The sequence below is a fragment of the Toxotes jaculatrix genome, chromosome 8 (assembly GCF_017976425.1).
Source record: "Toxotes jaculatrix isolate fToxJac2 chromosome 8, fToxJac2.pri, whole genome shotgun sequence".
Lineage (NCBI taxonomy): Eukaryota > Metazoa > Chordata > Actinopteri > Toxotidae > Toxotes > Toxotes jaculatrix.
Window position 1 is genome coordinate 17,810,646 of NC_054401.1, and position 14,601 is coordinate 17,825,246.

Below are 14,601 nucleotides of genomic sequence, written 5' to 3' on the forward strand. Positions count from 1 at the left end.
AAATAGCACACAACATGGCATCTTCGTATGGCAGATACATGATGAGAGTAGATAGTGTAAGTAGATAAAACCAGCTTTAGTTACAGACCTAAAAGCTTCTCCTTTTTTTTTTTTTTTTTTAGAGTTAATTAAGAATAGAAGAAGACTGTGGAAGTCAGCAGTGTAGTAAGTTTAGGTTGAGTGTTTTAGACCTCAGAGTGTTTCTTTTAAACTTTTATTACTACAGTATTTTTATGTTTGACCTTTTAAGTGCAACTCAAAGAGCTCTTATTGGTTTCACCTCTAAAAAAGCTGCCTTATTTTTCGTCTTTTTATCTAACTCTCAAACACTGAACATCAGGACACAAAACTTGGTTGGTAGACGTTCACGGTTAGACATTTCCTGGAGGACGCTGATGTTACTGTTTCCTTAGAGAGACCGCGAGTCCGTTTTGTGTCGCGCTGAAGCGAATCTGCTCGAGGATTTGCCGTGGCCTGTGCCCTGCCTTCTGCCTGAGTTCTGTTAAGTTTTACCCAAAAAGCTGATAAAGTGGCACATCCCTCTCTCCCAGGCTGCACTATTCTTAGAGACCTGCAAAGGGTGTCAGTCGCACTGGTGCACACAGTGAGACACAGGTCAGAACACAGGCACATACACACACACACACTCACAAGCCGGCATACACACAAAGACAAAGTTACAAATGTGCGCCTGCAAAGACACATGCATAGTTTGCACACTGAAATGCACATTAACAGACACACAGGGATAGACACACACACACGCCCTCATACAGTAAGATTAATGAATACACTCTCTATATCCAGCACAACACTGACTAAACGAATCCGCTCCCACACTTCCTCTGCGTTTTTGCGCTGCTCCCAAAAGCTCCCCGCATTCTATGCCGGTCCAAGTCAGGCCAGACTGAGCCAAACCAGGCTGAGCAGTGTGACAAATGCCTCCCAGTTCTCTCTTTTTCACACAAACTCATAGCAGGGTTCACATACTGGGCTCTGACCCAGAACTGAAGTATGAAAGAGCCATCTGAAATCCATCAGAGTCACATGTCCCTGTAAACCTTCATATATAGCAGGCACTAAATTATAAAAGGGCTTACTTTTATATAGCTGTGATTACAAATAAATGATGAGAGCGCATTTGCTGTATTTGTACTGTGAAATATTGCTGAGTGGTCAAGTGCTGGGTGCACATCATTGGTATAAAATGCATTTCATAGTGACTGCTGCTCTGAATCTCTGGATGTCACCACAGTTATCCTCACTAGCAGCTGGAATATGTTTTATCAGGTCTGTTCTGAAGTGGCCAGGACAACAGCCAGGGGAATGGTACTGTTGTATTTCTGTAGTATTATGTAGCAGGCCTGGTCTGTTCTGCTGTACTACACTCACAGCCTAGCTTGTAATTGCTCTGAGTTTGAGGTTACGAGGTTATGAGCCAGAGGATTGGCATGGTGCGGCGTGCCAGGCTGTGCAGATGCACCATGCGCAGTCTAGCCTGTGGTCTAAAAGATTGGAAACAAAGGGATTGACACCGTGCACTGAGGCCGTCTGCTCAGCTGTGCTGTGTAAAGACGACAGGAATATGCAGTTGTGTTCATTTTGGGGTTATGATGCGTGTAAGTGAAGAAATTGGTTGTGTTTATCCCTGCACATGTTACAATTTTGGTCAGGGGTTTATAAACTTTTTTTCCATTCTGATCTAAACTTAGCACATTCATTCCCTATTACATCTCACTAAAGCCCTCTAGACACAAATCTGCAGTCCAGTTTGGATCCTAAAACATGTAGGATGTTTTCAGTCTGTGGTGTGAAGAATCGGTACAAGGCACGAACACAATCTGTTCTGTAGTAGTGTGTTCAGTTCAGCATGTGAGTGTTTGCTGCCTGGAGTTAGGAGGGCAAAAGGAAATGGATTGGCACACTTTCTGTGCTGTGTCCTGTTGTACTGCCTCTGTAATTTAAGGATTTAGGGCACAATCCTTGTGGAGTTAGTTATAAAGACAAGAAGAAGGCTTGAGCGGAGTGAATCTGTGTCGCTGCCTCTTGCTCTGTCTTGTGTTTGCTTTCTAAATTCATGCAGAGCAACAGGAGTCGAACGCAGCGTACTCGCTGCTCTAACTTACATGTGAGATTTTCTCACAGTGACTTTGGAATCAAGCTTTGCAAAAACATAGACTGAGAAATTATTTTAAAACTAAGCATGAAACCATTCAGTCCCGTGCATGGGCTTAGTCGCTCTGGGTCTTCAAGTAAAGTGTAAGGCACAATTTTGTGTCTTCACCTCTGTATTCTGTGGTTGTGTGTTTTACTAGAATATCACTGCTAAACCAAAATAGTTGACTGACCTTTGAGCAGTATAAAAGCACATGTTTAGACAAGTTGCTGCCATCACAGAGCAAAGTTTGCATTAGTACAAATGGGGTTAGTTGTAACTCTAAATTTGCATGCAAGTATGTGATTGGGCAAAGACATTTGCTGAATGATAGCCTATAGTTGGAGTTTGCAGACTTGTGGGGGAAAAAAAATAAAAAAAACTTGTATCCATTTGTCTCCAAGTTCTTTTTTTTTTTTGCCTGTTTCCCTTGGCAAGGCAAGAGGAGAAAAATGCATTAACTTTATGACTTCTTTTTGCAGCATTCCACTGCTTTGGAAACGAAAATGTTACTGCATATGCATTAAATGAAAAAAAGCTGCAATAAGAGGTACAAATCATCACCAGCAAAATCACCAACCGACTGTTTTTTACCGCTATGACAAATAGTTACAGCACTTACATGTTAAGGTTCATAGCACAAAAGCAAGAGCATTATCACTTATGATGCATAATGTGTTGTCAAGCCAGTCTAAGCACAAAAAATATTCCACGTGACATACTATCATTGTCCCTTTGATGGATGTATCCACAGCATGTCTCCTTTACTAAGATGTGCAAGGAGAGCAAGTGAGCGGAAGCACACATGGGAGTGTCCACTTATGTGGGATGCGTTTGCATGTGCACCGTAAATGACAGACAGGCTTCCACCACTCCTGCATTGCTTACGTCGAAATGATTCACTGCCTGTCATGTGTGCAGTTGATCTTCTCATCTTGCAGTCATCACCTTGTGTTTCCTGTCATTACGTAGATATGCAGGGACAGATGTGTCACGGCGAGCGCTAGCTTCTCCTCTCCATTTTTTCCGTCTTTGAATTCTAGATTAAAATAAATAATAATTAGAGAAAAAGCTCACTGCATAAACCTTATTTCTTGGACGAACGCAGTGCATTTCGCCACATTTTACAGGGCGCTGAGTGCAGGCTGCCAGTAAAATGGATTGCTCTCAGTATGAGTGTGTTATGAACAAGCAGTCTGTGATTGAAAAGCTTTATTTCATGCTCGGCAGACTTGTAAATGAGGGGTTGTGTGTAGTGAGGAGAGGAGATTGTCGTGTGTGCCTGTGTGTTCCGTTGTGTTAGTGTATATAGCGAGAGGCGATGATGGGATTTCATGAATCACAGTGTGTAGGGTAATACTTTAGTTCTCTGGGATATTGTATGGGTTACTGCTGCACATAATCATGACTAAAATTAGGAGAGACTCTGTTATTGTATGCGTACTTGGAGTGTTGTGCCTATTTTACTATGTTTACATCACTAAGAAGTAATGAGCCATCATACCATGGAAGCAACCTACTCTTCACCAGCTGCTGTTTATATTTTGCTGCTCACCAATTTTTTTTTTATGGCCATACAACACTTTATGTGGAATTTTCCACTCCGATCTTCAGTTACATCTGTTTCAGACTTAAGTGTCGAACTGCAGTTTTAGCAGCCGGGGTTGCAGCAGTATAACAGAGGTCAGTGTTGGCTTTTTGCCAGCTCCGGTATCTTACATAAACCGCCACAGTGAGGAATGTGTCTGGGCACACTTCACAGGAAACACAAACACATGTGCTAACACACAAAGTGCAAGAGGGGTATTGTTTCTTTTTTCGTTCGTGCCCTGGAGGACTCTCTTTTGAAGAGACACATGCTGACGTCTACGTCAGTCACTGTTTTCAACTTCTTTCCAACTAATGTCAGGCTCCATCTTTTTACCATGTTTTCTGTGAGTGAGATGGGGGTGGGGGGGGCTGGGTGAGAAACAGGTGCAGCAGGTTATAAAGAGACAGTCTGCAACAGAGAGGGAGATCATGAAAACCGTGAGAGTGGATTGCGAGGGACTGCATCTCTCTCACTCTCCTCGCCAGACGTGGAGAGAGAGTGAAAGCATTATTCCTACCACAGTCCCATCTTGTCTCAGCTGGTTGTGACATTATCTGTGAGTCAGGTCGTGTCCAGTCCGGCCGCTTCCCACGACGAGCTAATGTGCTGTCATCCAAGCCTGACTGCTGCTCCTAACTCCCTCTGACTGTGGATGAAATCGATATTACAGGAGCCATTAAAACCTGTAGGAGTTATTTAGCTGTCTCTCTGTCTTTCTGCAGTCTCCTCTGTCTGTACCATTATCTGTCTCGCTGTACACTGCAGTTCTGTCTGTCCCCATATTCTTCTCTACGCCTTGCCGCTTGAATCATTGTCAGCCTGTGCTTCTCTGTTCCTGTCATTACTTACTGCATACTTTGTAAGAATTTGTTCCTTTCCATCATAATCTGCCTTTGGCCCATTTATCTTTTTATCTGTCGGTCCATTCATCTAGCTGTCTTTCTGTCTATCCCTGTCCTCACTTTCTCTGTCACATGTCTTTTTTTGTCCTTCATATCTTAAAGTTGTAACGTATTTGCAACCTGTAAGACACTGTCATAATGAGGCTCATGCAGAAAAAGCTGTGGGCTGAAAAATATCACAATTTTGAAAGCAAATACTCACTTCTGTGTAATTATTGGCTCTTGTTGGTGATTATGGCTTGTATTGTCATATAAAATGAATTTAGTGTCATAATTGACTTTTACTTGAGGGCATTGACTTTATGTGTGCGTGTGTACGTGTGTGAGAGTGCATCATTCAGTACTCAGCAGTCTAGCCACAATCTAATTAGGTCATTTCCATTCGTAGTCAGTGTGATTAAATGTTTATAACTGTCAAAGCAACACAGTGTTTGTGTAAAGTTGCTTCTTCCTTCTGCAGTGTTTGTTTTCCTTTTAAATTCCTGAGCTCTTTTTACCAAAGTATAGCTTTAAAATGTTTCTCATATTTTTTTTCCCTGATAATATACTGATCCCATTTTATCTTTTTTTTTTTTTTTTAATACAGGCACATCGGTAGGAATACAAGTACTGTGACAGTGATGTATTGAAGGAATTCACAAGATCCTTCCTTTCAAGTTTGCAAAATAAGTGAATAGTTCTCTTCTCTTCTTTTCTCTTCTCTTCTCTGATTTTATTCAAGCAGTTTATTTCTTGAGGCACAGTATAGTGCAGTGTGTTGATGCAGCTTATTTGAGCGTATTGAGTAACTGACAGTCCATTTTCAAAATGCGAGCTAAAAAAATTACGAAGGTTTTGCAAAGTACAAAGCTGTTAGCATGCAACTTCTGTTACATTCTTCCTTATATTGCTCATGTGCTTCTGTAAAGGAGAATATTTTGTGTGTGTGTGTGTGTAAATGTGAGAGAGATGACTCACAGCGAGATGAGGGATATCTGATGACATCATCTGCTAACTGCCTCTGCAGAGAGACTCTCTCGCCACATCCTCACGTGCATACACTCATACATTCAGTGGTCAGAGCTGTCAGTATCGTGGCTGATGCCTATTTTTGACTACCTGCTGCATTATAGCCTTCAGCTATACATTATTGTGCTTTCCGGTCCTTTTTTTTTTATTTGTTTGTTTTTTCATTTGCTGCATTTTTATAATGAAATTGCTTTGAATAACACATTTGTTTTGTCTGTCTCTTTGTTTTTTTTCATTTAGCAGTCATAAAGTTGTTCATTGTGGCAATGATAGAGAATTTGTGATGTAAGTCAAATGAAAATACACTGAATTTGAAGAAAATCTCTTTATCGGTCACCATCATTTGACTATATCACACATCCCTGCCTTATTCTATTCAGTCGACTAAATCAGTTGACTTCATGACTGACTGCTCTGACACACCTAAGAGACAAAAGTCAGTTGGTGTGTGTGTGTGTGTGTGTGTGTGTGTGTTGAATTGCTCCATCTTGCTTCCTGGTATTAACCAGTGTGCCATCTGTTGAGGAGGCGAGGCAAGAGAGTTGACATTTGAAGAACATACCGTAACAGGCGAGAGCAAGACCATGGTGGAAAATCCTAAGTATACCAGGATTTTATACCAGGTTAGGTTAAACATTCAGGGCTGTAAGCATGCGCTAACTAATTCCACGACAACACCGTTGCTTGTCCTGCCATAGTTATTCATGTTTTTCAGTCGCAACCAAACCCATATAGATGCTCACATGTGCTCTGCACTTTGGTCCGTTGATGTCAACGCACTAACTGAAATCATTACATACTGTAAGTTCTATTTTTTTGAAATGCAGCTGAACAGAGTGGTATTGTCCAAGGTGTATGTCCATGCTTATAGTATAATGATGTTGCCTTTTATACGTTGTGTCAAAGAAAGTGCACTGCCTTGCTTAAGAGGTTTTTTTTTTTCTCAAAGTCTACGGACAATTATGTGTTTGATTAGCTTCATCTGGATTAAAACACTCTGTGTGAATGATATGTGTGGTATAATTAAACTGTTATCAGCAAATACTGATCAACTCAGCTCATACTAAATATATCACATCCTGTGAGCTGGACAGATGTGAAAGTTTAAAAAAAAAGTGTTGTTGCTCTGTTTGTTTATGCCTGTTGAAGAATTTTGGTTGCAAATCTCTTGCCTTCTTTTCTGTGTTTTAGGGTTTCATCGCAATGAGGACATGAAGGCCATTGATGTGCTTCCCATCCTCAAGGAGAAGGTTGCCTTTCTCTCAGGTCAGATATATACAGTTGCAGCATATTTCACTGATATGATAATTGGCACTGCACTCATTAAAACTTGCTCCTCAACCAGTCATTCTGAATTGGACTGTATCCAGGGGAGATTTGAGTGCTCTGAAAATAAAAATGTCTCATGTTTCAAGTGTAGAAATCTATTTCAGAAGTGGTGTTTGTGAAGAACAATGGGGAATAAGGTTACCTTTCTTTGGAACAAGCTGATATTGGTCTTGATCTTATATAAGTTCAAAATTTAATCTCTCTCCTGCATCAGTTAGAAGGAGCTAGTGTGTCCCTATATTCTTATAGGGACCTTGCACAGGAGCAGGTCTAACAGAAGAGACAACTGTAGAAATTAAGGTGAAGTTATCAAGATCATTCAGACAGAGGGAGATAGAAAAGTGTCAGTAAATCAGTAGAACACCTATTTTCTCTCAGCGTAAATAACATCTTTAATTGTTTATTTACATCCATGAGTTCTTAGGTCACTGCACAGTAACACAGGTATGAGTCTCGATTGCTCATGTGCTTGAAAGACATCATATTTTTAAAACTGATAATTATAGGGAACATATTGTATTTCTGACCCGACCTTTACCTCATCACTGCTAACTGCACGGGCATTGCCGTAATTGTTAGTTGAGTCTGAGAGACTTGTTTGTCTCTGTTCATTAATAGTCCGTGCAGTTTGTTGCTGCAATCTGACTGAAAGGCTATTACCAGTCTTGTCATCGTGAGACTAATTTGACCCCTGACTCTTCAATTTGACTCAGTATAATCATGACTAACTGCAGACACATTCACAGATGGTACCCATACAAATTAGCTGCTGTCATCTCATAACACTGCAGCTCTCGTTTTACATCTTTTTGGGGTCATATTCTGTAGGTTATGTATTCCTGCCTATAGAATCAAACTATGCAGAAGAAGGTGAAATAACTCTTTTGAAATTAAAATCTCTGTTTATTTCTTCTGCTTAGGATAATAGTTGAATGTTATATGTGGGATAGTCATAATTCCTGAGTGTTTGTGGCCCTGTTCATGCCTGGCATTAACATGATCCAATCACAAGTGGACAGCTCTATTAAGTACGTCACTTCACACCTGGTATCAAAATGTTTGTCCACATGAGTCTCGAGTGACCACTTGTGATCGGATCTCACTTCTCTGCTCTGTATGGAAATAAACATCTATGCCAGTTCCCTTTTCCAAATGACCAAATGCATTGTTTTTTTGTTTTTTTTAAATGGAGAGCAGTGAACACGAGTGGTTTGTGTTTTGAATGATTTCATTTACTTACTCGTACCATTCTGAGGAAAAGTTCAAAGCTCAATAGGCTATGAAAATGTACCTCGGCAAGCTTTCATCTCCAGCACAAATAACGAAACCCTCAGAGGGGTGAGCGATGAATGAAAGGATGCTTTGCTACCTTTTCATCTTTATTAGTTAGCGATAGCTAGGTAGAAAAAATAACTTAATTCACTGTGCCACTCAAAGGCTACTGATGGCTACCAGAAACCTGACAGACTCTGGGTCTGTTCCTCAGCGTGTTCCAGGCAAACTTTGTTTGACGTGCTGATAATAAATCTCTGTGAGCTTTTCAAAATGTTCATCCTGGACAAAACTGGCTTATATGACTTGTACAACTTGTATTTGTTAGTACATACATCTGCTCACACAGAGGATGTCAATTGAGTAGGAAGCCCTTGAAACACATTTGTGTTCAGACTCTTAAAAGAGTATGGCCATATGCAGCCCTGACCACCTCTGAATGTTGAGTGATTGGATCTTAAATGCGTCCTCAATGTGTCTTGAGTGCATTCACACATGTACTTAGAGCTGTCCACTTGTATACTGATCACCCAAGACCTGGTCTGTTAATACCAAGTCTGAACAGGGCCTGTGTTTCTGGCTCCTCAAGCCTTTCACAACACAAATATGTGAAAAGCCAAAAAAATAAATAAATAAAAAAATCAGACTGTGCTACATTAGATGAGCAATGTCTGCATGGCAGGTAGCTGTTTTGTAATAACTCTTTTTGTCATCTTGATTTCTGCCCAAAGGTGGCAGAGACAGACGTGGAGGTCCCGTTCTCACCTTTCCAGCACGGAGCAACCATGATAGAATACGACCCGAAGACCTGCGGAGGCTCATAGCCTACCTGGCTACTATTCCCAGGTAGGAAATGTACTCACAAATACACATGGTTTCAGTGGAGGATTCAAATGTGGACATTCGCAAACAATCATATGCACATGCATTGACTTATAGACCCTGCTCTTGATCCTGGGTTAATTTGAAACAGACTCCTCATCTTGGCCTCTCATGCACACACACACACACACACATCTCATCACTTTCTTTGTGTCAGACTTTCCCACCTTGCTTGGATTTAAAATGCTGAGGCATAACCCGAGGCTACAAAGAGCTGGGATGGTTTTATTTTGGTTTCCCTGTGAAGATTCAACCCCCCTTCCTCTTTGCCCCCCCCTTTCATTTCCTCTTAACTCACTAGAAAAAGCTAACACTCCTTTATGTAAGTTACCATTCATCCGTGTTTCCCTCTCTCTGTTATTGATAATGTCTGGTTAGAGTGGGTCAGTTCTAATCGAATAAAGTTGCATGGAGGTTTTCACTTCTTTTTTTCTCTTTCAGTCTTAAATATCTGTTATCTTTTCTTCCCTGTTTCACTGGTTGCTGTGTTGTTGTTTGGGCCTGAGTCTAAAAACTCCTCCAGGAAGTAGGTATTGTATGTAGCCACAGGATGTTCTCGCAGAGTTGTACTCTGAAGTTCTGTTCAGGCTGATTTTCAAGTCTAGAACCACCTTTCCTTCACATTCAAACGCTTAGCTCCAGGCTGTTCTGTTTGGAGTCGGTTGTGATTAGCTTGGAGGGGAAGCTTGCACTCTTCTGTCCTGCTGCTTCTGATCTCCCCTGTTCTGCAGTTTCTAGTTCCTCGCAGGTTTAGTGCTTTAAAGTCTTTTTTCATCGTAGAGTTTGGAGATTTGTCTTGAGGCGAGAAGTGATCCGGGCCAGTTACTTCAAAAATTGGGTCCAGGTTTCTTCAAGGCTTCTTGTTGGGGTTTACGGATATCTGAGGCAAAATCGAGAATAGAGTCTACAAACATTTCAGTCAGCAGTTGTTAAAATGTAAATTTTATCAAAAGACAGAACATCTGCACTTTGTCAGATGCTTGTGGTCCCATACTAATAGAATGTATTAAAGCCATTTTCAAAAATATTATTTTTATAGTGTAACCCTTATCCGTAAAAAGACGAGGTGAAAGACAAGTATCTCACTGTGAATGCCAGAGGTGACCAGCCATCCAGTCTGAGGCCGAGAAGGAATCAAGTGTCACCAACTCAGAAGGACGTTAGCCACTTTTCCTCCGCTTGATTGCTCTTTCTCCTGTCCAAATTCTTCGCTCTTTCCCCTTTTTCTGTTGCATCTGTCTCTACCTCTCTCTCTCTCACTCCCCCCTCCCCCCTCAGCCCCTACTCTCCCTCCTCCCCTCTCTGTTTTTCTCTACCCATTTGGCTGCCGATCTGTTTTCAGAGAGTGAGGTCAGAGTGAGTTAGAGCAGGAGGGCCTGTGTCTGTTTCTGTGTCCTAGCTAGACACATTGAGATTAAAGCCTTTAACACTGAGAAACAACCTTTTATGGACTTATACAGCAGCAGGACTCCTGGTAAGCAGCAGTGGAAATTTCAACGCTTGAATGTTTTAATTTTTAATTTTTTTTTCCCTCCCCAGATGCTCTGGAGATTTGCACCGGATTTTTGACTTAATTTTTTTTTTTTTTTTTTGGCATTTTCACAGTGAGAATAGACCCTCTGCAAAATAGATTTTCACAATGAGTCTTTTTTTTTTGTTTTGCGGTTTTATAGTGTTTCTATTTCTGATGTGAGGGCGGAGATGATGTAACTCAATAGACTGACATTGTTTCTTTTAGCTCATTCAGCCTCAAATCAATCAAATCTGACTGATTTTCTCCTTGTGCTTGTTACCGTTCATACTCTAAGCTGCCCTGATGATTTCAAGTTAGAATTATAAAATCCTTTAAAAGTAATATATCCTCTCCTGTGTTAATTTACTCTTTATCCTGGAATCTGACCTCCTTATTTATGTTTCTGCAGCGAGGAGGTGGCCAGACATGGGTTCACAGTTATTGTGGACATGCGTGGTTCTAAGTGGGACAGCATCAAGCCTCTGCTGAAGATCCTTCAGGAGTCTTTCCCTTCTTGCATCCACGTCGCTCTCATCATCAAGCCAGACAACTTCTGGCAGAAGCAGAGGACCAACTTTGGCAGCTCCAAGTTTGAATTCGAGGTGGGTGACACTTTTACTACTTCTATTACACAACCCTAATCCTTTTAACGTTTCTAGCCGGGGTTTTGTTGCTGTGGCTGTTGTACATGAACCGTTAGTATCACTGGCTACTTTTGAGTACATAGGGTTATAATTATTTTCCACAAGAGATGGAGATGCTTTTAGTGCTCATTATATTAATATATTTGAAGATGAGCATTTTTTTGTAGCTATTAGAGCCGTAGGTAGTTTAGCATAGCCACCGGTCTTAATTTGTCAGGTCTAATTGGACTGCTGCTCGGTGACAGTGGCACTATTCTGTCCCGTGTGGGCATGTGGTGCTGGTATATTTAGTCCTGACCCAGTTACTATGGAAACAGGATATATAGGACATGGCAAAGCACTTCATCTCAACTGTAGAGAGTTGGGTTTGGACATGCCACTTGTTGTGTTTTACTTTTTTTTTCCTTATGCTAAACATGCACTGTATGTGAGTAGGATATGATTATTACCACAAGGTCTCTGGTTTGAGTCTCTCAGACCCACCATGTATAATAACATCTATACAGGAGAGCACTCAGAGACTCCAGTCCCCAAATCTGACCGTTTATTTTACATTGTCGTTGTGTTTCCAATGCTCTCAGCAGTTTCTGTTTTTGTTTCCTAAGAGCTTATATCCATGTATTTCCATCTTATTAATGATAACATGAATGCTGCTTAAAGTCTCTGGAATGTTTGTCTTGGTCAGACCACCTATCTAAACAGTCGATATGTGGAGCCTCTGACTCTGCACATTCTTTTCATAATCTAGGTTCAATGGTGGGAAATATTTTGACATGTTAGCGTTTGATTAGTTTGGAAAATGGTGTTGATGATGACTGTGTAAACTGTGGTGGTCTCTCTTTCTCTTTCTCTGTCTGACCCTCCCTTACCCATCCTTTGCCCATTCACCCCCTTTTTCACCTTTTCTACCTCATTACTGTCTCTTCCTACTTCATTTGTCACACACACACCTACCCACACCAGACGGTGATGGTCTCCTTAGAGGGTTTATCCAAGATTGTGGACCCATCCCAGCTGACAGCTGACTTCGAGGGCAGCTTAGAGTACAACCATGATGACTGGATTGAGGTTTGGATTTCTTTTTGTTTGTCTGTCTTCATTTCTTTATACTCTTTAGATGTCACACAAAAGAGTCTTTGACTGAAGGCTAAGAAAAAAGCAGAAGACTTTATCATCAAGTCTTTTGCTAATACTTTATTAAAGTCAATAGTATTTCCACTTAGGAGAATGCATGTTGCATTTAACTTTTATTTCAGGTGCGGCTCTCATTTGAGACCTTTGCCAGCGATGCAACGCGGGCTCTGGCACGTCTCGAGGAGCTCCAGGAAACCTTGTCCCAGCGCGATCTCCCGCGGGACCTGGAGGGGGCTCGACGGCTCATGGAAGAACATGCTGCACTCAAGAAAAGGGCCACAAAGGCATCAGTAGAGGAGCTGGACACGCAGGGACGAAGGCTGCTCCAGAGGCTACAGTCACAAACTGCAGGAGGTGGGAGCAGTGGTGAAAGCGGGTACGGTAATCGGGCAGGTGGAGCTAGCGGAGATTCCAACGACCATCATCATGGATTCCACACACATGCGGACGCTCACAACCTAGTGGCTAAAGTGACGGGTTTGTTGGATAAGCTTCATGGGACACGCCAGAATCTGCAGCAGCTGTGGCACATGAGGAAGCTGAAGCTGGACCAGTGTTTCCAGCTGCGACTGTTTGAACAGGACGCTGAGAAGGTCAGAGTGCTTTTCTGTTCCATTCTGTTCTTTTCTATGCTACTCTACTTCAACATGATGATAATCAATTGTATAAGATAAAGTTAACTACCTCTTCACCTTTTTGCCCCTTGGTGCTTCTATGTTAGGTATTTCAGGTCGCGCAGGAGTTAATCTGATGTGTGAGCATGCATGCATGCCAGTCTTAGCTGGGTATTTGAAAACATTACATTAATCCAGACATTTAAGTCCTCAGATCAACTTTCATCCCCATGTAGACCAGATTAGCTGTGTATGTATATAGTGGTAAAAGCTTAACAGATGAGGTGTATTGATGGACTGAAACTACTGGCTGTTGTTGACAGAATATTATGTACAGTATCCTAATAATATAAATTCTTACGTTTGTAACTGCCTGTGGATTTATACTTTTGGTCATTTAAGATTGAGTCGTGTATGTTTATGTGTGTATTCAAGCCCTGTTTCATATCTTGGTCAAATACCATTTGAGCTGTGCGTTTGTGTGTGAAACAGAGAGTAAATGAATGTGTGAGTGTGTGCCTGTATGTTGTCAGTGTTTCAGGAGAGTGTGATGTTTCGTGTCTGGGGCTGGGAAATGTAGCTAAATGAACTGCAAATAGCTGGAGGCAAATGCAGAGGCCTGCTATGGAAAGCGTCAGGGCTGTAATTAAACACACCTTTTCCATACACCAAATATGTAGGGAGCTCACAAAGAGCTTGTTCTTTTGTTCCTACTTATCACAGAGCCTTAAATCTTAACGATGACTTGTCTGTAGAAGTCAGTGCAATGATGAGTGACGAACGGCATTTTCTCCCCCTCTTCCACGTGTAGATGTTCGACTGGATCATGCACAACAAGGGGCTTTTCCTCAACAGTTACACAGAGATCGGCGGGAACCACCAGCACGCTGTCGAGCTGCAGACCCAGCACAACCACTTTGCTATGAACTGCATGGTAAGACGCTGTCTTTGTCTCAGTCGTGCACACGCACTCGCACAGAAACAGGCTCACGCACAAGCGATGCAATCACAAACTATCATCATTACTGTCATTCATAGTAACAGGCTAAGGCCTCCCACCACTGTACAACCACCACACACACAAACACGCATCTCTTCCTTTTCACAGCCTTTATCCCAAACCATCCTCTCCCTTGAGCTGTGTCTTGCCGCAGACTGATATTTTCTGTCCTGCCGCTGTCTCTCTCATATTATTCAGCTGTTTTCCACTCTGCCCCCACTCTGCCTCACTCTGTCATGTCTTGTCACAGTGCTGTTCCCATAATTGACCCATATTACCTCAGTGCCCCTCCCATAGCTGTTTGCTGCCCTCTGCTGCTCTGCTCCATGCCCCTCCATGCCCCTCCCTGCCCTCCCGTACCTTACTGTAGTCTGTGGAGCTCTGCTGCTGCTGACAAATAAGTGCAACTAAGGACATTATACTGTATTGACTCTGCAGTCTAACTGTGCTCTGCTCAGCCTCAAACTGTTCTCTGCCCTTACATTGTCACATTACTGCAGTTTTTTTATTGCACAACCTAGATGACAACAGCATCCTGTCATTAATCCTCCCAGGTG

The 14,601-nt window shown here is 41.9% G+C and overlaps 1 protein-coding gene across 1 annotated transcript in view; it reads left to right on the forward strand.

Moving 5' to 3' along the window:
• The window catches only part of triob (trio Rho guanine nucleotide exchange factor b), a 103,159-nt gene that overhangs the window by 32,038 nt on the left and 56,520 nt on the right, over window positions 1–14,601 (forward strand). Inside the window, exons 3-8 of the mRNA XM_041044434.1 lie at window positions 6,848–6,922; window positions 8,989–9,103; window positions 11,062–11,254; window positions 12,260–12,364; window positions 12,553–13,023; window positions 13,856–13,978. Coding sequence (XP_040900368.1) covers window positions 6,848–6,922; window positions 8,989–9,103; window positions 11,062–11,254; window positions 12,260–12,364; window positions 12,553–13,023; window positions 13,856–13,978 — 1,082 coding nt within the window. The remainder of the gene's footprint in view (window positions 1–6,847; window positions 6,923–8,988; window positions 9,104–11,061; window positions 11,255–12,259; window positions 12,365–12,552; window positions 13,024–13,855; window positions 13,979–14,601) is intronic.